General features: G+C 43.6%; 1 protein-coding gene across 1 annotated transcript in view; it reads left to right on the top strand.

Annotated features, from left to right (window-relative positions):
* IMPDH2 (inosine monophosphate dehydrogenase 2) overlaps positions 1–25,929 on the top strand; it is a 336,137-nt gene that overhangs the window by 5,768 nt on the left and 304,440 nt on the right. Inside the window, exons 2-6 of the mRNA XM_078661802.1 lie at positions 8,960–9,008; positions 10,553–10,654; positions 12,463–12,537; positions 20,018–20,224; positions 20,446–20,533. Coding sequence (XP_078517928.1) covers positions 8,960–9,008; positions 10,553–10,654; positions 12,463–12,537; positions 20,018–20,224; positions 20,446–20,533 — 521 coding nt within the window. The remainder of the gene's footprint in view (positions 1–8,959; positions 9,009–10,552; positions 10,655–12,462; positions 12,538–20,017; positions 20,225–20,445; positions 20,534–25,929) is intronic.

Here is a 25,929-nt window from a genome sequence, read left to right as displayed (position 1 = left end):
GTGTGTTCCAGTTCCCATATGTTTACACGGCATTGTATGGGCAGCTCAAAGTAAGCAAGAATGAAGGCTGCATGATTTAGTCTTGTTTAAAACTGCAAGCAAGAATGAAGGCTGCATGATTTAGTCTTGTTTAAAACTGCATTTAAAACCCCAGTGATGGCCCCTCGTTCTACTTCGAAACGGGTTTCAGCCCCTTGGTTTACGGCGACACTGGCATCCGCCCGGCAGGCTTGCAGGGCGGCGGAAAGAGCGTGGCGTGCCCAATACGATCCTGAGGCCAAACTGCGTTATACATCGGCGGTGAAGGCCTATCAACGGGACATTCGTTCTGGGAAAAGGGTCTACCTTGCAGGGAGAATAGAGGCTGCCTCCAACTCCTGCAAGGAAATCTTTTCCATTGTGAGGGAATTTACAGCCCCCCGCTCGAATGTTGCCTACGATATGCCTTCAAAGTCTTGGGCTGCGGACCTTGCCAAGTTTTTTACTGACAAGATTAAGCTAATCCAGGACTCTTTCCATCGGGCGGAGCCTGTAGGTGTAATTTGCACAAGGGAGGATCTCCACTTGGCTGTTGCATCTGGCCCGTCGCTGGCAGTCTTCCCGCCTTTGTCAGTCGCCGAGTCGTTAGGTCTCTTGGGTGCTCTTAAGTCCGGTTCGCCGCTGGACCCTTGTCCGGCAAAGTTTCTATCTAGAATGGCGGAAGTCCTAAATCCACTGGTCAATCCATTACTCAATCTATCATTGAGCCAAGGCTTGGTCCCATCTGCCTGGAAACAGGCCATGGTGATCCCTTTGTTGAAAAAGCCTGGCTTGGATCCGGAGGCATTGGTCAGTTATAGACCAATTTCGCTCTTGCCTGCCCTGATGAAAATTGTGGAGAAGCACATCCAAGCGGTGCTCTCCAAATTTCTGGAAGGGCATGAGCTTTTGCATCCCTCCCAATCAGGCTTCCGCCCTAATCTCAGTACTGAGACTGCACTTCTGGAGGTGTCGGAAGACATCAAAGGAGTTTTGGATTCTGGAGGTAGGGCCATGCTGGTCATGTTGGACCTGTCGGCGGCGTTTGACACCGTCCCCCATGATCGCCTGCTCTCGAGACTTTACGAGATAGGCCTCAGGGGGACGGTGTTCAGCTGGTTTGTTTCATTTCTAGCCGGCCGCCGACAAACGGTCTGGACCCCGCCGGATTCTGCTGTGATGCCGCCACTGGGTGTCGGGGTCCCTCAGGGCTCTATTTTGAGCCCGACCCTTTTTAACATCTTTATGACCCCTTTGGCGGCTCTGGCGGAGTCTTTCGGGGCCCGGATCGTGTCCTATGCAGACGACACTCAGCTCCTCTTCTCCTGTGAGAGGGGAGGAGATTTTAACGGGGAGAGCATCCGGGATTGCCTTGGGGCTGTTTTCGGATGGTTCCACTCGAGTGGCCTCAAGTGCAATCCAGAGAAATCGGAGGTGCTCTTCTTTGGGTGTGCGTCTGACCCTGACTGGCATGGCTGGTGGCCCATTGATATGTTTCCGCCCTCTTCCCCTTCTTTAGTTGCCAAAAATCTTGGGGTAAAGATGGATAAGGGTTTGTCAATGAGAGCCCAGATCCTGGGAGTGACGGGTTCCTGCTTTGGTCTTCTGAAGACTCTTAGAAAGTTTCTTCCCTTGTTATCGGAAGAGCATCGGAAGCTGACTGTGCAGGCTCTGATTGGGTCCAGGCTGGACTATGCCAACGTCCTCTACCTGGGCCTGCCGGAGTACCTGTTACAGCGCCTTCAGGTGATGCAGAATGCGGCGGCGAGAGCCATCTTTGGCTTAAATAGGCGAGCTAGGGTGTCGGGCCTCTTGCAGGACCTGCACTGGCTGCCTATTCGCAACCGCATTATTTTTAAGACGCTGACTTTGACCTTCAAGGCCTTACACTCTGGAGGGGCGAAGTATCTCCAAAGGAGATTGTCTTTTTATCATCCGGCCCGGGCGCTCAGATCAGAATCACAGTTTCTGGCGGTTGTACCGCGCGTCCAAAAAGCTCGCATCGGAGGTCGCTCCTTTGGTCTGCGCGCCCCCCAGTTGTGGAACGCCTTGCCGCTGTCACTCTGTGGCGCTACTAGTCTGTTGGCCTTCAGGAAGGGTCTCAAGACGTGGTTGTTTACTTTATAGGTCCCCTTTTGGTTTATTTTATTTCCTGCTGTTTTTATTGTCGTGTTGTGTTACTTTCTGTAGGTCTCGCTGTGAAAGCGCCAGGATACTCTTTTTGAGTCGCTGCGCGCTATATAAAAAAAATAGTAACATAACATTTGTTTCGATGAGAAATAATGCCATATCTGCATTTTCTTCACATAAAACTGGAAATATGTGCATTTTGAGCTCTTGAGGATTTTCTACACATGCAGCGACATTTGGTGGTAGACTGTCCTTTGAACTGTTGCATACCCGGGTCTGGTGGCTTAGTGGACTAATGCGTCCACTGTAGGGGCCGGTGTTCGACCTCATGGTCACAGGTTCAAATCCCAGAGGGTCCACTCAGCCATTCATCCTTCTGAGGTGAATGAAATGAGTACCATTGAGTTGGGTAACAAACATCTGTGGTTCAGCGCCAAGATTCCCTTGGGTGAACATGCGCTTTACAAATTCACATGTTATGTTACCCTGAGACAAATAGCTTGGTGTATTGAAGTAAAGAATGCTTTGGCTCTGCTGGAGGCTATCACTCGTTTTTTCAAATGCTGGTTTTTCAGCCGTGCTGTTGCTTGAGCATCGTCCTAAAGCAGGGTACCACGCTTTTAGTATGAAGGGAATGTCGCAGATCTTTTTATGGAAGACTTTCATTTGACGCCCTCAGTAAGTTCTTACAGTGCGGCCATGAACATTCACCACTGTATAAACGCGGACAGGCCCAAGACTGACATGTGATGAGACCAATGGACACAAAATGGTCTGACAGCTGCCACTTCTCTTCGCCATTGCGCTCCCAACATACCTTGTAACAATTGCACTTACCGCACCAGCAACCCCACAACTCATGGTTGGGTGCCATTGCCCTTCGCTAGCAGTGAGATCCCAAAGATCCTCCCGTTTATTGTTGCCTCTTAATAAAACCTGACAGATCGCATACCCAGGCAAGCATAGCACACCCGCATACAGAGAACGCCGTATGGAGCAATGGCTACATCATTTCCCTGTGGCAGGTAACTACTGGTGCTGCCACAGCTGCAATGCCCACTGTTAAAGGCTCTGCCAGCTGCAGTGCTGCATGCCCCCTATTAACTGCAGCAAACCACCTCAAACTTTCCTTTGTGCTTATTCCACCCAGGAACAAGCAGTATTTTCTTTTCCTATTTATATTTGTTCCTATTTACAAGACACTATCATACATTTAGGGAGCACCACTAAGTGTGGCTGCCTGGCATATGGACTCCACCCTGTCTCGGGTGAAGCTACCTCAGTCTATATTTTACTAGAGGTGGGTGAGACTCGTATAATTTTCTGTGGCGTGATTATGGACGGTTACCGCAAAATTACATGGATTACATTTGTGTGTAAAATGCCTCTCTCGCAAAAAATTACCTGAATGGTCCATTCAGGTAAAAATTCAAGTGAAAAAAAAGGTTTTATTGATCTGATTTCTAGTCATTTCCATTCAAAGTGCTGCCGCGATCATTCTGATTGATAGTTTTGTGCCTAAAAATTACTTCATCATTGGGGTTCCTCTCAATCCTCTATGGATTGATGTGCGCTGCAACTTGCAGATTACGTAGGAGCACTTACTTATGGACTACGTGATGTGGAGTGGAAGGTAGGATAAGTCTTCAAAATACCTAACTAGTGAGCTACTATTTTTTCCCCCCGCACCTAGCTGGTATGGTTAAAATCAGAGGTTAATATCAGGGAGAAACCTGACCTTAATGAGTTTGGTTCCTCTAGTATTGCGTCTGTATCAACATGTTTTGAGCTGTCCCCTACAAGCTCTTCATCAGGACTACACGGGGTCCAGCCCCGTGCATACCATTCCTAATAAATCCTACAATGAGGATACCGTGAAGTGCACACCTACAGTGTATACACAAAATACATACGGTTTCTTAATGATACGCCGTTTTTCTATTTAGGCAATACTATTGCCTCATGGTCAACAACTGGGGTAGAGGGGCTTGTAGTCACACCCAGGACACACGTCCTAAAAAAAGAAGTGGTGGGACTAACCTAGTTAATCAAAATGCAAGTGGCATCACGATGTGTAACATCACGGCGTGACATCACAGGTAGATCTTGAGTATATATGTTTAGCAGGTCTATCATGAGTACATTGGAGCAGATTTCGAGTATACACGCAGACCCTCCTGATTGAGGCTGAAGATTCACACTTTAGAAAGCTATTCATAAAACAGTGTTGCCTTTTGTTAGTGCACACTTCCTCTACCCATGGTGCTTTACAAGAAAAATACTGGTACTTAAAATATTTCAACGCCTCTTCAGGGGTAGTAAGCAGTATATAAGTTACATTTATTTTGTGTAAATATAGGGGAAGACCAATGCATCTGACATTCTTACAGTGCATGCATGCCTTTTAAACAGGGACTGAACAAAGTGCATTTGCTTCTAAGTGTGAGGCTCCTGACTGCTCCCAGCCAAGCGACTCGAACAAAAGGAGGCCTGATGACCCTCCAGATTCGGCCTTCGTTATGGGCCCAGCAGGAGTCGGGACTAGGAAAGCCCAGCCTGCACATTGTTGCGATCGATAGCAGATAACTTACAGGGGCTGCTGAATGAATGTGTCCCGGTGTTTGCAAATAACACTGTCACAAATTCAGCATATTTTTTAGTGGGCCCCAACTTTTTGGCAGGGTGGACGGCGTCCACCCTGTGAAAACAGCGGGCGACACCATCCACCCCATGTACGTCCGACTTGTGGTCGCACTCTAGAAATGGAGATAACACACCTATTTAGCTGTTTTGTTCTAGTGCAGTTCTCCAGGTTAGCTGAACAGCGCAAGACTGATCTCCTGGTTCTCGTATTTGCTCACTGGATACCCTGCCTTCTGAATAACCCTACATTGAAGGGGAGTCTGAGGCATACGAGTCAGTGGTTTGGTATGGCACCTGGAGAAATTAGCCTTTTACAGTTGGCAGGGCATTTACACGTTTTGTCCGTCTGTAACTGACTGAGTAGTGTTTTGGAGGCTGAGGTACGAAACGTTAACCAAATAAAAAGCTGTGACTCCCCTGTGTACGTGCTCTGAGCCACCATGGTAAAGTTACCAGGTAATGGGATGAGACAGGTGTCCAGATTCGAGCTTCGCTTTCTCCTTCTGTTTTCCATTGCAGTCTAAACCTCCTCTGCAGTTTGGTCAATTAAGGTGAACTAGAACTATCTGAATGTACGGGCTTGCTGCATAAAAAGCTACGGTCCAGAAAAATGCACTCTAGCAGCATGTTTAATTAGTCATGAGATCCAGGAAATGTTTTTAAGCCTTACAAGCCAGAAGAGCGATTAGTACTTCTGCCCTCCTCACTTGTGAACTAGGCTGACCAATCCCAGGCTTGTTTTCTGCTGCAGGGGCTTCTGGTTCCTTGGGGTTGAATATCCCTCAGTAACCCCACTAATTCCAAACATGCAGAAGATTCCGAAGGGCACATACTGTAGAATTGTTATCCTGATGGAGCACTGCAGCACTGTCTAAGTTATTGTAGTCAAATTGTAGGCATGTATTGCAGGTGCTGCAGCCTAAGACGAGCAAACACAAACGTTCTACATTTTGTTTAGACATTTCAGTCCATTATGTGCGGAAAACGTAGATTGCATTCTAAATTAACCACAAATAATGGTATGAAGGAGAATGCTTTGAAATCTTATCAGTCAGGAAGGTTAAATTAAAATCGCTGCCTGCAGTTTAAGAGCACAGTTCATAAAAGCTTCCTACAAAACGCCTTAGTAACAAAGTCCAGTAACAACAGTTCATTCCGTTACAAATCTCTCAGACCACCACAAATAGATCGTAGCCAAGCACTAGGTCTCAGGATACTTTAAAGCCGCCGGGTCTTGTACCCTGCTCATTTAGAGAAGCTCCACTGCATAGGATTGCCAACTGGGAGGTGGGGGTCTAGAAGGGTTAACTATGGGATGTGTTTAAAAGCCATCTGTGGGATTCATTGACACTAGTCTCCTAGAAAGTCTTATTCATAGGAACTGAATGGGACATGGTGGGATGGGAAGAGGACTTTCAAAGAACAGTTGCATTATAATCAAATGAAGGAAATGAAAGCAGTATAAGGTTGAAACAAAATAATTAGTGGTAAAGGACATAGGCCTGATTGGTACATTGTGAAAAGTATTTGATACAGAAGGTCAAATTTATTATGAAAATTTACATCGGAGGCCGTAGCCTGACATATTTTTTGTGAAAAGCATATGTTAAAATCCATAGCCTTTAAGAATATAATTAAACTGTTAACACCTATAGACATGCTATGTTACATGGGTTCTCCAAATTACTAGAGTAGGCACGGGGCTGTCTTTAAGTTTTGTGTTTATTACCCCCTTTGATAAACCGGGGGAGGGGGAAGAGGGGTTTTTGTCAAGGGGATGCGTAAAAGATTTGCACTGTGACAATCTTTGCTAGATTTTTAATATGCCCTGACGGCTTTAGCTGGATGTCAAGCTCTTGAATGAAAAAACATCATAAATATGTAGAGGGGCTTTAGGTTAGTCCTTTTCTGCTCTTGGTTTTAGTGTCATTGATATTCTGCTTCTGTCTGTGTCCGCGTACATCATGTGCCAATGAGCCAGCCCGTTTTCATTAGCTTTATTGACCTGTTAGTTGTAGCATTTTGCTAGTTGACTTGTACATTCATATAAGATTGCAAAATAGTCTGTTAAAGCATGGTACTCCTTTTGGCTGCCAGAATAGGCTGGTCATCATCAACAGGCAGACCTAATTCTTTGTAAAGTCCCGATTGATAACTTGCCTACTGTGGAAAAATAGTAGATTTGGATATCAGATTCCTGTCCATCGACCGTATACAAATGGTTACGTAGAAAAAAAATCACGGCTCACTAGATATTTAAAAAAATAACTGTTACAGGATACCATAGTATGTCTACAAAGCAGAAAAGGTACAGAACCCACGAGGGCCGAATATCCGTCCAATGGTCTTTATTCCCTGATTATGCCATAATTTAGCAGCTGAGTCCTGAAAGTTGGATGGAAAATTAGGATTACCCCACAGCAATATAAACAAGTGTATGGGTGGAAGGGAATATTTTGGTATTTCACTCAAGCATGTGCCATCCAGCCATTGCTCAGTTTCTCGGATGGTCTTCATGATGCACAGTATGTCTACAGATCTTCAAGAAGCTATTTTCTAGTGGCGCTTATCCTAGGTTTGGCAGAGACAGTTTTCCTTGAGCAATGTAAAACCGTCTACAATTGGTCTTTTTCTGATGGTGCTTAAACCTTAAAGTTTGTTTCTTCCCAGTTGTACCGCGTGCCAGGAAAGTCATGTTTAAGTGGCATGCTGTTCGCAACAGCATCACCTTGAAACCAAGCAGGCTACTTACTGTGAATTAGATTTGCAAGTATTGGTTTTATTTTGGAAGTGGTCAGATAAGTTCAGTGGTCTGAAGGTTAGCTGGAATGCCGTCATGAGCAATTGCCAGTGGGTTATGTTAGATTCAGCAGTGTGGGTTGACTCATTGCACACTTGACTTCCTTGAAGCAATCCGGCATAGACTGTAACTAGTCGCATGATCCAACTGTTGATTCCGGCTTTCATATAGAAGTTTGTCCATGGTCATAACATTTTGAACCGATCTATAAATAAACGGATCCTCTGTTCCAAAACAAACAAGTGTGCGAAATGGCTTGCATTGCACAGTGTTGCAGTGTCATTCTTAAAATAGCCCTGGTACCGAGGCCTACATATGCAGCTGTCTGTAACATTGTACACTAGTCTGCTGGGAACTACAGGGTGGGCAGTTTTCTGCTCTCCGCATGCCTACGTAGCAGCCACGGTGGTGCTATTGGTTTGCATTTGATGTCCTCAATGTAGTAATGTCCTTGATAGAAGCAAACCATATGTCTTTCGACAGACCACCATGGTCCGATTTAACAGTACTTGTGTATGTGGTGCGCTTCACTGCCAAAGGGAGGGGGTATTCAACTTAATACCATTAGTTGAACAGTGCTGGGTTTTTGCATGTCCAGTCAACAGTAAACCAGATGTGAAACATTGGGTGGAAAGTCCACCAGTTTCCAGACTGCTCTTACTCGCATACCACAGTGTTCTGTAGGCCCTTGTGCTGTCCGTGATTCTCTATGTATGAGGCATTTTGTAAAATAAAGGTTTTCTCCATGTTTTGTCTTTCATAGTTTGGTTACCTTTTTCTGTGAAAAGCTGTTTCGTAGGCCTTTCATATCGCGCCCAAGTTGGATTTCTTTTTTGTTGAGTAGTGCTCGCTTCTTGTAAATATAATTCTTATTAGAAATATGAAAATCCAATGTCCTCTTGTACTCTAGTGTATGGACTCGAGTTACAGTGTAGCACTTTGTCTCGACACACTGTCCTAAGTCTGATCTATGGAGTGCCTTCAGTCTTCAGTCTCTTCATGAAATCGAGGCTGCCAGAGCAGCCTAGATTTGATGTCGCTGAGGTGGATGCTGTACTCCACGTGATCTTTGGATCAGTAAACATTGGTCGCAGTATGGCCTTCACAATTGTTTGCCCCCCCCCCCCATCTATGGGTTCATAATTGGACTCCGCACTTTTAATCAGCCCAGACTAGTGATTGTACAATGACACTAGCTTTAGATTTGCTTTTGACTTTACTTCTTGCAGCTTTCCTGCTCACTGTGGTGCCACTTTGCAGTTCAAGGAGGATAACCTTTCTTTCCTTGCTCTTTTAAGCCTCATGTGTTGATTGATTGCTTGTTTCTGTGAAACCATCTTTTAAAACCATGCATTCTTTCTCCCACAGCGACTTTCTTATTCTTCCCGGGTACATTGATTTTACTGCTGACGAGGTGGTAAGTACTGAACCTTTTTTGCATAATCTCAAGGCAGTCTGTAGAAGGGGTATGTCTTTTCGATAGTTAACTGAATATGAACGCAAGTGAACTGGTGGCCAGGTCTGGTACTGAGTGTCACCATTGAAGGACTCTTGTGATACTGCTCGGCAAAGTCCATTAATAATTTGGGAATACTTCAGAATGAATGAACAAAAGATGCTCTAATTGGGGTACACGCATGTCCTTTATATAGCAACAAACACAGTTGATGGACAGAATGTAGAACAATGTCATACATTCACCCCAGTACAAGGATCTGGGCCTAAATCCATCGTTTGTTTGCACTCCACACCACCCTGGGTTAGACACTGGCTATATGCAAATCAGCTGACCCTGTGTCTCATGGGAACAGTCCAGTCCGAACTACCAAGCCATGTCTTTCCCAGAACGGAATCAAGCATCCAAGGACCGGTTTCTGGCTATCAGCCTTCATCAGCCTGGATAGTTTGACTCCAGTGGTGTGGAGAGCCTGGGACTCACGTCTGAGCATACCCAGCCCACTCGGGGTGAAAATTGCAAAAAACACAGTTGATGGACAGAATGTAGGACAATGTCATACATTCACCCCAGTACAAGGATCTGGGCCTAAATCCATCGTTTTTTTGCACTCCACTTCAGAAACCGGTCCTTGGATCCTTGTACTGGGGTGAATGTATGACATTGTTCTACATTCTGTCCATCAACTGTGTTTTTTTCTTTATATAGCAACGCCATGTGGTGACATCGAAAATAACTTTAGAGCATGGTTGATGGATTGGAAGAAGCCTGTCGTGGCAAATGAGTGTCTGAAAAATCTTTATGCATATTTTGAGCATTCAAATACTGAGGGATGAGTTCATGAAACATATCCAAAGATCAAATGACACTAAGATCCACCATGTTTAGGAATTTGACAGAAGCAAAATTACTATTGCAGTGTACATGGAATACAACAATAAGTCTTTGAAATGGTGTACAGAAGGGGCAAAGTCTAGCAAAGGTATTCGTGGCTGGAGGGAGAAACACAGCACATGCATTAAAACAAAAATAGAATAAAGATTCCTTTGTGAAGCGGGAAGTAAAATAGTGTTATTGTTAAAGGAAAGGAAGCTCTGACTTCCAGAAGTGTAAGGCTGGGTAGGCACATTTTCTTGTAATCCCCATCAGTCGGCTGTATAAGTGCCCTGTTATGTCGAGAGCTGAACACTCATTCTGTTGCCATAACCTGAAGGACTTCATTCCAAGGGACAAGAAGTCACCTGCAAGTATGTGCAGGGGACAAGATGTCACATGTCTGCTTTTTTTATTTTTTATTTTTGTACTCCTTGCGTAGTCTAGCAGTATTTTGGATCTCTTCGCATACATGATTCTCTGGCTTGTCCTTCATTTTAACCTCTTGGCTCTCCTGGAACATTTGGAACATTGCACAAATAGTCCAGCCTGCTTTTAAATGTGTTAATCACTTGCTCGTAGCATGTCTTTTATGAAATATATGAGTGACATTTTTGTCCTTGTCTTTAAAGGATCTTACTTCAGCACTAACCAAGAAGATCACTTTGAAAACGCCGATGGTTTCCTCGCCTATGGACACAGTCACTGAGGCTAACATGGCTATTGCAATGGCAGTGAGTATTGAGTGGCTTTTTTCTGCTTCTTCCACATTTAGGAAGTAGGAGTAACACTGTCTGGATTGTCTGATTCTTTGAACTGACATTAAGACCTACAAATCTATTTACCATGGGTACATAATACTTAGTGGCCGTAGTTGAATCTTGAAAGTTAATTTTATTTAGTGGCACAGTGTGGCATGCAGCGGTATGATTCTTTTGGGTGCTATAAAAAGGTAAATTGCAGTTGTAGGGAAGGATCCAGCAGATAAGTGCTGCAGCTGCACTACTTGATGTCAGCAGACCTTTATTAGAGCTCCAAATGACCATGTGCCAGCTCTGGTACGGCAGGGCAGCATTGAAGTTTGGAGTAATATATGGCTGGTTTGCATGCATGAAACGCAGTAGTATGTGAGAATGGTAACTTGGAACATAAGCACTCTTTTCAGGCCGTTTAGGACTTTGGAACTTTTGGAAGATTTTGTTCCTTCCTAAGTGTACATGGAGGGAGCTCCAGATGTGCTTGCATCGAGGAATCTAGCTGCAAATGGTTTTCATCTAGGTAGCAAGAAGAGTGTGGAAGGCTGTTCTGTCTTCTGTAATAACACAGATGGAAAATGATTGTGAGATAGCCAGGTGACAAAATGTAGCACCTTGTGGGCCAGGTAACATAAGTTTTTTTTTTTTTGATTGGTAGCAAATCTAGCAGGAAGGAATCCTTTCCGTGACTGGTTGAAAGAGCCAGTCTGTCCAGTTCTGGGCTTGTTAAAATGTGTATGATCTGCATGCAGTAGTTTAAACTGGCAAGTGACTGATGAGAACCAAAGTTATTTTTTGAAGACTGCAGACCGAGTTGTATACAGTTAGCATGTGTGAATATATATATATATATATATATATATATATATATATATATATATATATATATATATATATATATATATATATATTACATGGAATATGTACAGAGAGGTCCTTGTCTAATATCTGTTGCTGGTTATGTTTTCTGTACTGGTGTTTGTCCATTACGTCCGGTCACATCCAAGATGAGAATGAAGGATTAACTGGTCCCAGGAGCAGAGTCTATCGTCTGACAGATTAGGTTGAGTCACTTGACCTTCATCTTAAGATGTTTGCTACTCTGAGTGTTCCCAGATTGATTTAAAATCATTGTCTTCTGTATACATCTAGTGAGCTTCCTTGTAGAAGGGTCTTTTTAAGCACTGAAGTGGAGTGGTGGGAGGGCAGTTTACTCAAACTCCATAAGGCATACTAGTGGTGTCAAGCAATGGGGAGCAAAGCTGGCGTGAACAAAATTAGCCAATGAAGGCTGTGCACCAGGATACGGGCAATTGCACCAGCTCTGCCACACACAGCCAGGCTTTTGAGCTTTGACTTGTGTTTAATGGTGTATATGCTTAAAGGATCCTGAAAATGTAAGCACATGAATGGCCACGGTTGCAAGTGACTACTGATTAGCCTCTAATGTTTATCAGAATGAATTCTGTCATAAGGAACCAACAAAACCATTTTAGAGATTGCTTAGTTTGTTATCTCCAGATAAGCAGGGTTATGCGATTACCTGAGTTTTCAGAAGTTTAAAGATTCAAAATAGGGTGAGATGGGGCCATATTTGAATGTCTTATTCAGGGTTGATGTGCTAAACTTCAGTAGATAGCATTTTCTACTATGCCCTGGTTGTGGTAAATGTTAACCGGTCCTGATCATTTGCTTCATAATCTTTTTATTTGCTTATCCACACGTGATGTAACATTTTTAAATGTGTACATGGTCATTTGCCTCTGATTTGCTCTTTTTATGTGCAGCTCACAGGCGGAATTGGTTTTATTCATCACAATTGTACTCCAGAATTCCAGGCAAATGAAGTGCGGAAAGTAAAGGTAAACTTAAAAAAAAAAAAACTGTTAGATTTTGACAACTAGCCTCTGATGGTGAGAATCTATTTTGTTACTCTAAATGTCAAAGAGCGTAATATGTGCTAGAAAAGTCTTACCATTGTGCAGAATATCTTGAAATCCTTTACAATGCTTAAAGTGCTTCCTTTACATGTCAATGAGCAAACAATATTCTGCTACATTTTTCTGTGACTCTTGCTGTGCCTACTTTGTGACCAACTCCTGACACATTGTGCTGTTTGGGTGTGACAAGGTTAAAAACTCTGGGAGAACATTTCTGTGCTTTGAGTCGGAGCCTGTGCTGATCGAGGTGAATGTGTGGCGCCCATTAGAGGTGATGAATGGTGGAGGGTGAGGGAACGAGTGTACGGAGTGATCTGGGCATAAGCTGTTGATGGAGGTAACTACTAGCAAACATTGCAGCCTTCTTTGCTGTGCTTTCCTTTCATATTGGGGCAGCTGGGGGCTATAGGTGACTAACAGCCTCTCCCACTACACACAATTGAGCTCATGTCGCTGTCCAGGAATGTGTGCTGCAGTTGTCTTATCCTACGGTGTGTAACTTAAGTCAGCCCTAAGAATTTGACTTGTAAATTGCTTTTCTATGTAATTTACCTAGTGCTTTCGCTTGGCACAATCAACTGCTGAAAGAATCAGAGAAAGTGTTTTTTTGCAGTAACCTGCTTTCATGGTTGTGTGCCATGCAGATTATTAAGCTTCTCCGGGTTTCATCCCAAAGATTGTGGCCAGGGGGGAGGGGTGGGGCAGTCTTATGTATCAAGGACCGGTGTATTGAGCTAATTTAAGATAGATTTGCTAATTGTTTACGGTTTATTAGTCTAGGGACATTGTGTCCTGTACATAGCATTGACGTGTTAATCTTTTTGAGGGTTTAGTCTAGGAAGATTGCATGGTCCCTTTGCCCACCCATACTGTAAAGCTCGTTACTTTTAGTTTTTACTTTGATTCTTAATATGTAAATAGATGATACATATTAAAGTGTTTCCAAAATGTTTTATAAAATAATAAAAAATTGAGGTATTATTCACTTCTCTGTAAATTTGTTGTTTGTTCCATAAAGTACTGTTAAAATTGACTTAAGATGTCACAGAGGTTAAGGTAAAACGTGATTTGGAACAAAAATCAGAAAAAGATGCGTAGGAACACTTTTCCACACATTACGCTCCAGTGGTTATGTAAAATCGTAAGCCTGATCACTACACTGACCTAGATCTGAAAGACCAAACAAGTCTCAGTTCACTTAATTTTTAGTGATCCATTTCATTTAGTGATTTTTCTAAAACAAGAATGCATTTACAAACTGACAAAGTTTACATGGAAAAATGACCAAGGTTGTGTCCTGGTTCAAGTGCACAATCTAGTTTGATTCAGAATCCTGAATGATTTCCAAGTCACGTGTAATAAGGTCTGTTGTCATTTAATTTTCTTGTATTGTGTCGCACGGATTCAAGGTGGCTCTAGAACTTCAACTCTTTTACTGGAGACTGCTCATAAACATTAGACTTGTAAATCAGTTGGTGTTTTCTGTTCTGTAATTTACACAGATTTGATAGCTAATTTGTATATTTCACTTTGAAGACAAAATCTGTGTTGTAAGAAACCAAATTCCCATGACAATGAATACAAACCTCGGTTCTTTGGAAGTTATGGTTACAATATTAAAACCAAAAAAGTACACATTGACCTGCTAGGTGAGTGACAAATACTCCAATATCAAGCTCATGAGTAACACTACCATTACACCTCACTCAACGCACACCTAATGTAGCATGTCATTTCATCAGTTTGTTTTTCCTAATCTCTTATACAAAACATTGATCTAATGTGGGAGTTAAACACTTCGACTTTACCAATCCCGAACTTTGTCACAAAAAGTCCTTGGAGCGGTAACTATGGGACTAACTTCCCTAGTTTGCATCGGAGGGGCACCAGTGAACAGGGAAATAGCTCACTATTCCAGCAGTCCTCCTATTCAAAGATTATTTGCACATGATCGTGAAATGCCAGTGATCCATGAGCATGATGAATGCATCCATTAGATAACAGGGATTATATAAATGGGAGTGCAGAAATTCCCCCTCCTGTGGCAAAATCAGCATACTTCTTACCTTGGAGTGCCCTTAATGTTCCCAAATGTCTCTAGGAGGGAATTGGCATTTGGGGATTGTTGGGGTTCAAAGCCACCCATGTTCATGTCATTGACACAATATTTGGATTTCTTTTTTTTGGTGCAAATATGAATTTATTCTTGGCTGGGCTGAACTTCAGGTAGGGGCTAGATGTACAGGTCGATGATGTGCAGGCAGTGTTTGTGATTGGATGTCTGAGGCAGAGGAGACTCAAGTGGAGTTGTCTGCATATTGGTGAATTTAGATATTGTTTTCTGTGAGAAGGGCACCAAACGGTTTCATATAGAGTCCGAACAGTAACCGTTCAATTTCAATACTTTGCAAGACATGCTTGCTTGCTAAAAGTAGACTGTGAATTAAGGTGACAAGCCTACTCTTTAGGTTCACCTTCCAGTGTCTGATATTGGGACTTGCCGATGACGCAGAGTGCCTCAAGACTCGTTACTCATTCGATTGTACACTGCTCATGGGTCATTGAGTGAAATCCTTGGTTGACTCTTGCCTTCAAAAAAAGTGAGACTGCAGTGGTTATACATAGTGCGTTACCTCCTCCAGTGTTTTACTGGGCTGTTCTCTCACAGACATGAGTGCCTTGCAGCCACATATGCAACAAGTACGATTAAGTATTTTCTACTTTGATCATGCCCAACTACAAATGTTTTTGTTTTTTTGTAACACATTTTTATTAAGTTTCTTAACATTACAATTCACACTAACAATTGTGCATAGCAGGTACATTTCCCCATAGTAGCCGGAACACATCCTAAATTATTCTACCCGCTCCCACCCCTCTCTGATACAGGAAACGAGCGTGCCGGTATCACGGACGGACAACTATCTTGGGTCTTATCATAGCACCCGTCAAAGATTTCTCCTTATACTTCCTGATCTACTTTTGAGAAGACACTAATACCGTATGAATACAGGAATTCTATTTTGAAATACAGTTTCTGAGAACTTCTATCATCGAATTAGAGACCAGTCTGCAGATTTACACATCTGCAGCTTACTTCTTCGATCAAACATATACTCTATCTATAAACCCCACTATACAGGTTCTTAATTGGACTTGGGAGTTGGCCACTAATATGGATTAAGTTCCAAAGCTCTTTTCGCCTGTAACGCTTACTGGGGGATCTGCAGCTTTTGAAATTTGAGCTGCCAATCGAACTACTTTCCCAGCTCACACACCTTCAATTTCGAGCATTGACAAGGGATCCTCAGTAATCTGAGAATATAGAGCCAGAATTGAAGCCTCCTGCCGGGCTCATCTGTCACTACTGCAAGCCTTGAGTGAAGTCACGGTGGTGATGAAACGCGCATTGGCTGTTTCAGTGCTACCAAGTCAAGAACTGAAACTTCAATTACATCAAAAGAAGTTGTACTTTTTCGAAATGCAAAGACTATTTTAAAAAAACAGTATATGTGTCTCTGATGCAATCATCTGATTCTATTTTGTCCACTAAATCCCTGCTCTGGAAGTTTCCTCTCATCATATGTTGTTTTCTTTGCTTGTTTAAATCTATTAACTAATTGTACCCATATCATTTAGAGTGCCGGGGTTTAGTCTTTTTTACATTTCCCCATAGTAGCTGGAACACATCCTAAATTATTCTACCCGCTCCCACCCCCCCTACTGACTCAGCATTACATTGTTATATATGTTCAGTAGCCAGCACTACAGTATAAACATTTGTACATTAGAACAGTTATATTCTTTATCTTGTGTATTGTATAACGAACGTACCACATCCTACTTCTTGCCCATCATAATTTTGCAGATGACACCAGTAATTCTACATGATACTGTCTATTGTGCCTGCACATCCGTAGCTATAAATTATTCCAGGTTCACATTCTATTGAGATGGGCTTCTTACTCAATCCCCTATGTTCCTCCTGTTAAGTTCAGCCCCCTCTGCCCTGCCCCATCTAACCATTTCAATATACCATTCTAATACCAACGGTGTTTTGGCAGTCTTCCATCTCATAGTAATATTTCTCTTAGCTAATATCAGAGCCAGAGTTGCAAATTTTCGGACTGGGCTTCCCTTCTTCCCTTTTGGTCCCAATCCTAACAGACAATACTTCATTGAGTCAATGTTCCTCACCGGGGCAACACTATTCACTATTTTGTGTATTGATGGCCTGTAATGGGTTAATCTCGGACATTCCCATAACTTATGTATTAAAACTGCTTTTGAAGAATGGTATCTGGGGCAAGTCTCCACCGTGATGCCCATATACAAATGACGCAGATATTTTAACTTTTGTGAAACATTTGTGTTGCAGTTGCATGGAAGTAAAGTTTTTTTTTTTTTTTTTTTTTTGACAGCATTGTGTAATAAGCAAATACATTGGGTGGGTAGGCGGTGTGATGGCGAGACATCTTGGTACTTATAGGGTGTTTGCAGTGGCAGATTATTTTCATTCCTAGCTCCATGCATCAGGCTATTTGGATGTTAGACTTGGCATCTTTTGGCATTTTTCCCCAGAGTTTTTTGCTTTCTGACTCCCGGTTTTGACTCTGTTTGTGGTGGTTTAGTGTTTCTGTGCACTTTTCTCACTGCTAATCAGTGGTAAAGTGCAAGTGCTCCTGTGGTAAAATGTGTTATGGATTGGGGTTTCCTTGATTGGCCGGTTTGATTTATGTGCCAGTCCCTAGTAATGTGCACTGCGTGTTCCAGGGCCTGTGAATCAAATGGCGTTGGTGGGCTGCAGCACGGGATTGTGCAACCCACACGAAAGGCCCGTAAAAGGTAACTCAGACCTGCCATTGCGGAGTCTGCGGGCAGTTTGTAACTGCCATGTCGACTTGGCCAGTGCACACACTTGCCAGTCCTTCAGCTTCCCTTTTGTTACATGTCAGCCACCCCCAAGGTAGGGCCAAGGTTTCCCTGTGGGCCGGACGCAGTGTATGTGAAAGGTAGGACATGCCCTGGTGTGTGTGGCATGTCTTGATAGCGAAAAACGAAATTGGCCATAGTTCACTATTGCAAAGCTAACTGTTCCCCATAGGACAGACTGGGGAGTCTGTTTATAACCTCTTATAAACTTAACTGGCCCGGGGAATTGGGTAGGAAAATAAAGTTTAGTATGCCAGAACTCAGAATCTAAAGATGCATCTTTTAGTGAAGGTGATTTTTACATTCTGTTTGAAAATACCACTTTTATAAAGTAGGTATTTTCTTGCTCAGTCATCCCGTGTGCCTCTGCTGGAATGTGGATTGCCTGTCTGGGTTTTGGATGACAGAATGCTGGGGTGCAGGAGTGGCTCCAGATTGTCTGGGTGGGTCAGGAAAGGGCTGACTAGATATGGGCTGCAATTGGGGAAGGGGGAGGATATTTCCTTGCACGTTAAAGGGCCTGGTCTGCCTCTGACCATGCTGTCTCCACATTCTGATGGGAAGTCACACCAGAGAAGGCAGAACTGGTTCTGGCTGGGCAAAGACACTCTCTGCCTAAGAGATCAAAGGATTTTGGGATATAAATATTGGGGCCCAGACCCCCCTGCCTTTTAGAACTCTTTTGGATCAAGAAGACTGCCAAGAAGAAGAGCTGGAGAAGATGTCAGGAGGAATTACCACTTTGCTGTGTGCTTTGCTGTGTTGGCCTGCAGTCACTTCTTCTGTCTTGGGCAGTGAAAGGATTGGACTGAACTTTCTGCAATCTACTTTTGTGAGTTTCTCCAAGGGCTTGAGGTAGAGTTTGCCCCCTGTTGAAGTCTCAGGAACAACAAAGACTTCAAACTCTTCTGCCCTTAGCACTGGGGACTGTGTTTTGTGCTGCAGTGGAAGAAAAGCAACCAGACAACGTCTACGACGCCGCTGCCAACTAAGTGTCCAGAAGGCACCGCAGAGGGCACCGCCTCCCTGGTCTCACGCCTGCTGACGCTGCCACAAGCCGGTTCTTGCACCGTGACCTGTGAGCCCCGCACTCTACACCGCCTCGCTTCACAACGACGCCTAGGTATCCCTGACGGCGACGCTCCATGTCAAAATCTACGCCACTGCTTGCACCGTGGTTCGAGGGCAAAACTCGTAAAGTTACACGACGCACCGCCCTCATCCCGCACCACAGCCTTGGCCTACCGACGCCGGCACGATCGACTCCAGTTCGCCAGCCGATGACAGCACTTCAGCCACGACGTCACCGCTGCTTGCATCGTGTCCTTCCAGAACTGCGGCGAGCACCACTTTCACCTCGCACCGCGACCCTGGTCTCGCTGACTACACCAGCGCTCCTGACTTCAACAGAAAGGCGTTCGGCCTGCAACGCTTGTGACTTCAAGGGCCCCGACGACTCCTGCACTGACCTCTGGAACCGATGGCTGCAGATGTTGTGCTTTCAGAAGCTCAACGAGAGGTCACAGACTCCCTGCATTTCTAAAAGGTACTGTTTGCGGTTTCTTCCTGACACTGTAGCTGGCCCGCGACCGTGCGGTCAGCCAGAACTGTTTGGATTTGTTTGCTTACGATGCCATGATAGCCTCTTACGGAGCGATCGACATCAAGGAACAATTTTTTTCAAGCAGATTTTTAAGTAATGTATTGTGGATTTTTATCGTTTATGGTCTTGTCTTAAATATATAGAAATATTGGATATTTTTCTAAACTGGTGTGGTGTCCTTTTGTAGTACTTACTGTATTACTGTTGGTTATGTGCAAATGCTTTACACACTGCCTTTAAGATAAGCCTGACTGCTCGGGGGGTGACTACTAAGGGGGTGAGCAAGGGTTACTTTAAGAGTGTAACTCCCTTATCCTTACTAGAGTGATGGTTTCTGCCTGACTTTGGTACATGCCCTAGCCGAAAAATCCAATTTCTAACAGGATGCACACCGAAAGCTCTGCTCTCTAGAGGTACAGCCAACTAGTTTTTCTAAAAAGCAAATGATTTTAAAATATCATGTAGAACTACGAGGTAAAATATCTCTAAAATTTCAGCATCTGCACTACATGCACTTTTTTTTCTTCCATGAATGCTAGTTTTAAATCTGAATTGTGATTGGGGTGGAAGGGTATATATTAGCATTTCTTTCTTTTAACTGTTTGCAGCTACAAGACTGTCTATTGTCATCACCCAAGTAATACTGAACGTTGCATTACCTTGTATGCTGTCATGGCAATAAACCTAAAATGTTGATGGAGATGTCCTGTATGTGCCTTACCTTTGGATTGATGTTAATTGCAAACGTACATACTGTCTACATGACTGCTTGCACCAGGCCTTTCAGTGAAACTGTTATTTAAGTACTCAGTCACTCTGGCAAGTGCTGTATCAAAAACTATTAACCACACCTTTATTTTTCTTTAGAAATATGAACAAGGATTTATCACAGACCCAGTCGTCCTCAGTCCCAAAGACAGAGTTCGGGATGTTTTTGAAGCAAAAGCCCGACATGGGTTCTGTGGGATTCCAATCACGCATAATGGGAAGATGGGAAGTAAACTCGTCGGAATAATATCTTCCAGAGACATTGATTTCCTGAAAGAAGAGGAGCACGATCTTCTTCTTCACGAGGTTAGTAACTTGCATGTGCACATCGGGCAAGATTGTTAGTTTACAAGGGCAGTAATGTTCGGTGTTGTGGCTTTTTGTGCATCCAGTCTTTGCAAACCGGTCTAATCAATAAAATTGGAATGGTGAAGATGTTTTTGTAATTGAATTTTGATATGCATTTTGCTTAACCATTAATCGTTGGAAAAAAAAATCCCAATGTTTTTCCTCCATTTTTATTTCAGATCATGACGAAACGTGAAGATCTTGTGGTTGCGCCAGCTGGTGTGACTTTAAAAGAAGCAAACGAAATACTACAAAGAAGTAAAAAAGGTATTTTAACTGAAGTGAATATTGCTATTCTTGTATGGATTTTAAGATGCTAAAGCCCCATATCAAACTGATGTGATTATACTTTAACAAAGATAACACGGAATGGTTTGGGAACATGTTATTTTCTTCTTTAGGGACCCTAATTTCCAGTTCTTGGGGCAGCTGGTGGTAACCGGGTGGGTGGATGGTGCATGTGGTATGCCTTATTACACCCTGGTTAGAATTACAGTGGATGTTGTACTGTTGTCTTGAAACTCCAATACTGCTGCCATTCTGCATTATAGTCATTTTGACATGGTTTTCTTCATTTTACTCTAACAATTTTATGTTTTAGACTTTTCATAGTTTAGCCGCGTTTCTTCCGTCAACGTTTGGTTTCCTAGTGCCTTAACTGTGCAATTAACAGTCAAACTGCAGACTTCTAAAAATAATTAAACAAAATTGTTCTGCATAAATTTGTTCCTGCAGAAAATCAACCGCAGAACGCCCTCACACATCTTGCTTGTGATCAGATCTTTAAGCCGATAGCTTGGTTCTCGTACAAGGTACGACCCTTCACTAACCTTTCTTGTTTTGAAAAGCAACGGGGAAATTGCCAGTTGCCTGGTGTGAGCTTCTGGATTATTTGGTATTTGCACATTCCCGTGAGATTGGCATCAGTGTTTCACAGTGATGTCATGGTTCTTGCTTTTATTAACTAACCACTGCTTCATTAGTAGGGCAGCTAGGGTCATCTGATGACTTCTGTCGCCCAGTGACCGTTACTTTTTGGAAATGGGAGTTTTTTTGCCCTATCAAGAAGGCTTGAGTCTTTCTTGCTCATAAGAGTGGGTGATATTCTCTCCCAACAGTCTGATAGTTTTCACCTAGTTAGCATGATGAGGCTGTATGTGGATGGTTTCACTAAGGGTTGTTATACTTAGATTTCTGCAAATACAGTATTTGGTGTTGGAGGAGTGGCTACCTCTCATATGTGATGACTGATGTACATAAATCAACTGTGCTTCTTTGTGTGGTATAAGACATTTTTGTTCAGTCTTTGGCTAAGTTGTTTTCTGGTTGTGAATTCTGCAAGAAGAGAACTCAATGTATTGTTGGACTGTATTGAAAAAAGGTTTTGAGATGTTGCGCTTGCCTGCTCAGTACTTTGCGTCATGGACCAGTGTTCGAAGATTTTAATGGAATATGCCTGCTTTTAATTGCACATTGTTCCATTTCATAGCAGGATTTTAAACTGTTAATCTGGCCTTTTCACGAATGCTGTGCCGTAGTGACCTCACTTCAGTGTTGCCTCTACTGCTCCTCCGTTGTGGAAACAAATGTTGATGAGCAGTTCCCTGCATATGAAAGCAGAGACTTCTCTTGTGTGACAGCAGTAAACACTGTACATTCCCTGCTAGTGCACACGACAGCTTGCTGCAGGGAGTAATTTATCACCAGTATAAAATACATTGCATATTCAGTGAATCCAGCATAGCACTAGCAAGGAAGAAAAGACTGAGCAGAAGCAAAATAAAAAGCAGGATACAGTTTAATGCAGAGGTCGGGGATTCACTGCCTGGGACTGTGAACTCATCTAGTCCACCTATTGGGAGCCCCACAGAAACCACATGTTAAAAGTTTGTAGATTTATCTAGCGCAGCTTATCACATTTGAGAGTATCCAGGCGCTGTGCATAGGCTCATGGTGGATGATGTAGCAGGCCCTAATCAGCGGAACTACCAACTTAAAAAAGATAGAAAAAACAAATGTTCTCTTCATGGAATCTTCTAACGTCATGAACAGTAGATTCCTCAAACACAACTTGGTGTATTTTCAAATTTGAAATTCATTCAAAGAAATTATGCCTAACGAAAACAACTTTTTCAGTCTTTTCTTGCTAGCCAGTTCAAATTGACTGTTACAGCTAAGTACATTTGTCTGAAAACATCTTTTTAAAACCTATATTTTACTACTTAAAATGTGGGGCACTAGTTAGTATGGATGATATGGTTTTTGATTTTGGCCCAGCCTCTCACTAATCTAGATTGTGCATAAAGGGACAGGCCTGTACTTTGACATGAGTAAGGTTTCGGATCTGGAGGGGCACGAAGTGTACTTTCATTTGTTGCTAAGTGGACGACCGTCCCAAATATGTTTTTAGCATGTAGAGCAGCATGCTGTTTTTATCTTAAATCTGTAGTTGACACCCAGCCGTTCTAGTTTTCACAAATTGAGGCCAACTGACCTACTTGTGTAAAGTTCCTCTACTGCATACTAATCTGCAGTCTATCGATAACATCCCAGTGCTTGTTTGCGTATATGTGAGGTTTGCATGGTGAATACCTTGTGTATGAATGAACCAGTCCTGGAGCCTGTGGGTTACATTTTGAAAGCCCTGGGCCGGGTCATGTGTACAAGATGGGCTAAGATTATTTTCCCAAATAGGAAGTGTATTATTGACATTCCTAGCTGGAGGAAGGAGACACAGACGTGGAGGAGACAGGGCTCCCTTTGGAGATTTGTTAAAGTCCATTTGGTAGATGGTGGGGGGTGAAGGATATCACTGCAGTCTTAAGACTGTGTAGGACCTTTTGGGTGTGGCTTTTAGTCTGTTTTTGATTACCGTAAAGTGTAACAGTTGACAGCCAGACGTAGAAATCTCACATCTTTGTGGTTTTGTTGTGGGTGGTCCATTCTGGAGACCAATCTGTGAGGAGTATCACTTTACACAAAGGCTGAGTCTGGTTGACAGCCTGTAAAGGACACATGAAAGAAGTGCTGACCCAACACTGTTCTGAAAGGGAAGACCGAGAATACTCATCCCCCCCATCTGTTTAAAAAACAAAAAAAAGCTGGAGCTGTTGACCCACTTGTTCCAGTTCAAAATTCTTTGGCCAAGGAAGATGGTGCTGTCCAAATTCCTGCTTTACCAGAGATGTAGTTTGCTGACCCTCAGCTTTCTAGAAGTGAGGGGACCTAACCTGGAGTCTGACTTGGAAGAATAACAGTCTCCCTCTTTAAGAGGCTTGAAGCTGATCTGCCTGCTTAGAGGTTAGGAGTGAGTCAGCTCTGCAAGAGGTGTTCACTAACCTGCTGTACAGAAGTTGCTGACCCTAGAGCTGAGGGTCTTTTCACCCAGAGATTTTCAAGAGGGTGATCAGTATGCTCCTCCATTGATTGTTCACTCTCGGAAGCATCCCCTTGGCACTGTACAGTATGGTGCCAGAGTTGAACGCACCACTATGATCCTGAACGCAGATAACTGTCACTGTTTTGAAGTGTGCCCAAGCAGAGTTTGCTGCTGTTCCTAAACTACTGTGACATGAAATGGACTAAGCTGCTGCATGTCAGAAGTGTGGCTCAACAACTAACCGGGACTGCATGGCCCAAGCAGATGACCAAGCATTGTGTGGAATCAGAGGTCCACTAACTTGAAGTTCCTGCAGCGACATAATGACCTTTAACTTTGCAGACTCCCCCTGCACACAGAAGAGGGCCCGGAATCTCCGGAGAGGGGCAGCAATGCTAGGGCTTGACACCAGCCAGATTCTGTGGAGCGACCCCCACACTTTTGCTACCAAGTGCAGACGGTCAAAGCACATCTTTCTTCCAGAAAAGGGAGTAGGACCTCAAAGGATGCTGCACCCCTCACCAGAATGAAATGTCACATTGGTGAGAAGATACACACTTGGAACTAAGACTGTAGAATTAAGCGCAAGAACTCTACCTGAGAAGGGTGTAACTGAAACTTACTATATGTACTTTACCTTTTAATAGAGGAAAGGTGAGGTGGTGACAAAAATGCAACATGAAGCCTGGGTACAGTGGCCCGGTACTATTTTCTATTTACATATGAATTTTGGGGTGTGTAGTGTCTTGTTTGTGATTTATTTAACCACTTTTTTCCAACGGAGAAAGCAGGATAGTGGCAGCTCCTGCTATCCGTTTGGTGCTCCGGTCAACCTGCAGCTACTTTTAAAGGAAAACCTGTTTTAATACTGTGATATCTTAACTTTTCTCTGTCTAGAGACTGCTGAATTACTTGTGTGCTTACCTTGCACGCCCCGTTCTGCCGCGGCTTTCTGGTGCTGTTTGTGCAGAGGGTAGTGCATTTTCCCCATACGTCCGGTTCCCGGTCCTGGGCTGGAATTGGCGCTCTAGCTGGGGGAGGGTACTGTCTATTTAAGGCGAATGCCTACTAGGTTGCGCAGTGGGCGCACCTAAGGCAAGCCCGTATGCGCCCGTCCGCGCCCAGGATGCGACCAGCGCCAGCCACTATGCCCGTATTTCTAAAAAGATGCTGGCGGCTCGCAAGTGCTATAATGGGGATGTTTTAATGGGTTTAAATAAGCTAAAGGATAAGTGCGTCTGCCATTGTGACGTCCTCGATAATCTGACCAGGAAGTGTGGCAAGTGTAAATTTAGTTTCAACACTACCTTAGATGCTTTGGTTCCCCAGATGACCCCCTTTGTAACAGCTGGGGAGGGGGTTTGTATTCGGGCGGCGCTTATTAATTCCCGCTCACTTGTTAAGCATGCCCCAGACCTTTTTGAACTTCTTTCTGAGGACCAGTATGATCTCCTGTTTGTGACAGAGACTTGGTTTAATGAATCTTCCGCCCCTATGGTAGAGCTGGCCATCCCCAGAGGGTTTAAAATTAAGAGGGTGGATAGGAAAGTAGGTAGGGGTGGAGGCTTAGCAGTGGTGTTTAGAGACTCTTGGACTTTGGTCCATGAAGTTTCCCCAGGAATTGAGGGGGGTGAATTATTGGATTTTTCTATCTGTATGACCCCTCACTTTACTATGGGTGGCACGCTTGTATATAGACCCCCTGGCTCCTCTGGAGCCTATTTGAAAGCTCTCGATGAGATTATTGTCCCTAGGGCTGTACGCTTCTCTAGCTTCCTATTACTGGGGGATTTTAACATACATATTGACTGCCCGTCAGGGGTAGATACGATAGAATTGAAGGATTCTTTGAAAATGGCACAACTTACCCAATGGATTAATTCCCCCACGCATATCGGGGGGCATATCCTGGACCTGGTGTGCTCTAACTTTCCTTTATCTATCCTCTATCCTCTTCAAGTACCCTGGTCAGACCATTTTTTGATTCAGTTCTTCTGGTCCTTTGTCAAACCTTTGCTCTCTAAAAAGCCTTCTCAAAGCAGACCCTCGGAGGATAGATGCTTAGGGTTTTGGCCGGGTCCTGTCTAATTCTCGGCCCTCTGCAAATGGTACCCTGGACGGAGCCTTAGTGAGTTACACCAACTGGCTCTCCCAGGCAGTAGAGTCTGTTACCCCTCCCCTCCCTAGTAGGCGTGCTAGAAATGCGCCGTCCAAACCTTGGTATTCCAACAATTTTAGAGAACTAAAACAATCTTGTGAAAAACTTGAACGTTGTTGGAAGTTA

The sequence above is a fragment of the Lissotriton helveticus genome, chromosome 9, assembly GCF_964261635.1.
Source record: "Lissotriton helveticus chromosome 9, aLisHel1.1, whole genome shotgun sequence".
Classification (NCBI taxonomy): Eukaryota; Metazoa; Chordata; class Amphibia; order Caudata; family Salamandridae; genus Lissotriton; species Lissotriton helveticus.
This window is presented reverse-complemented; position numbering and strand designations above follow the sequence as displayed.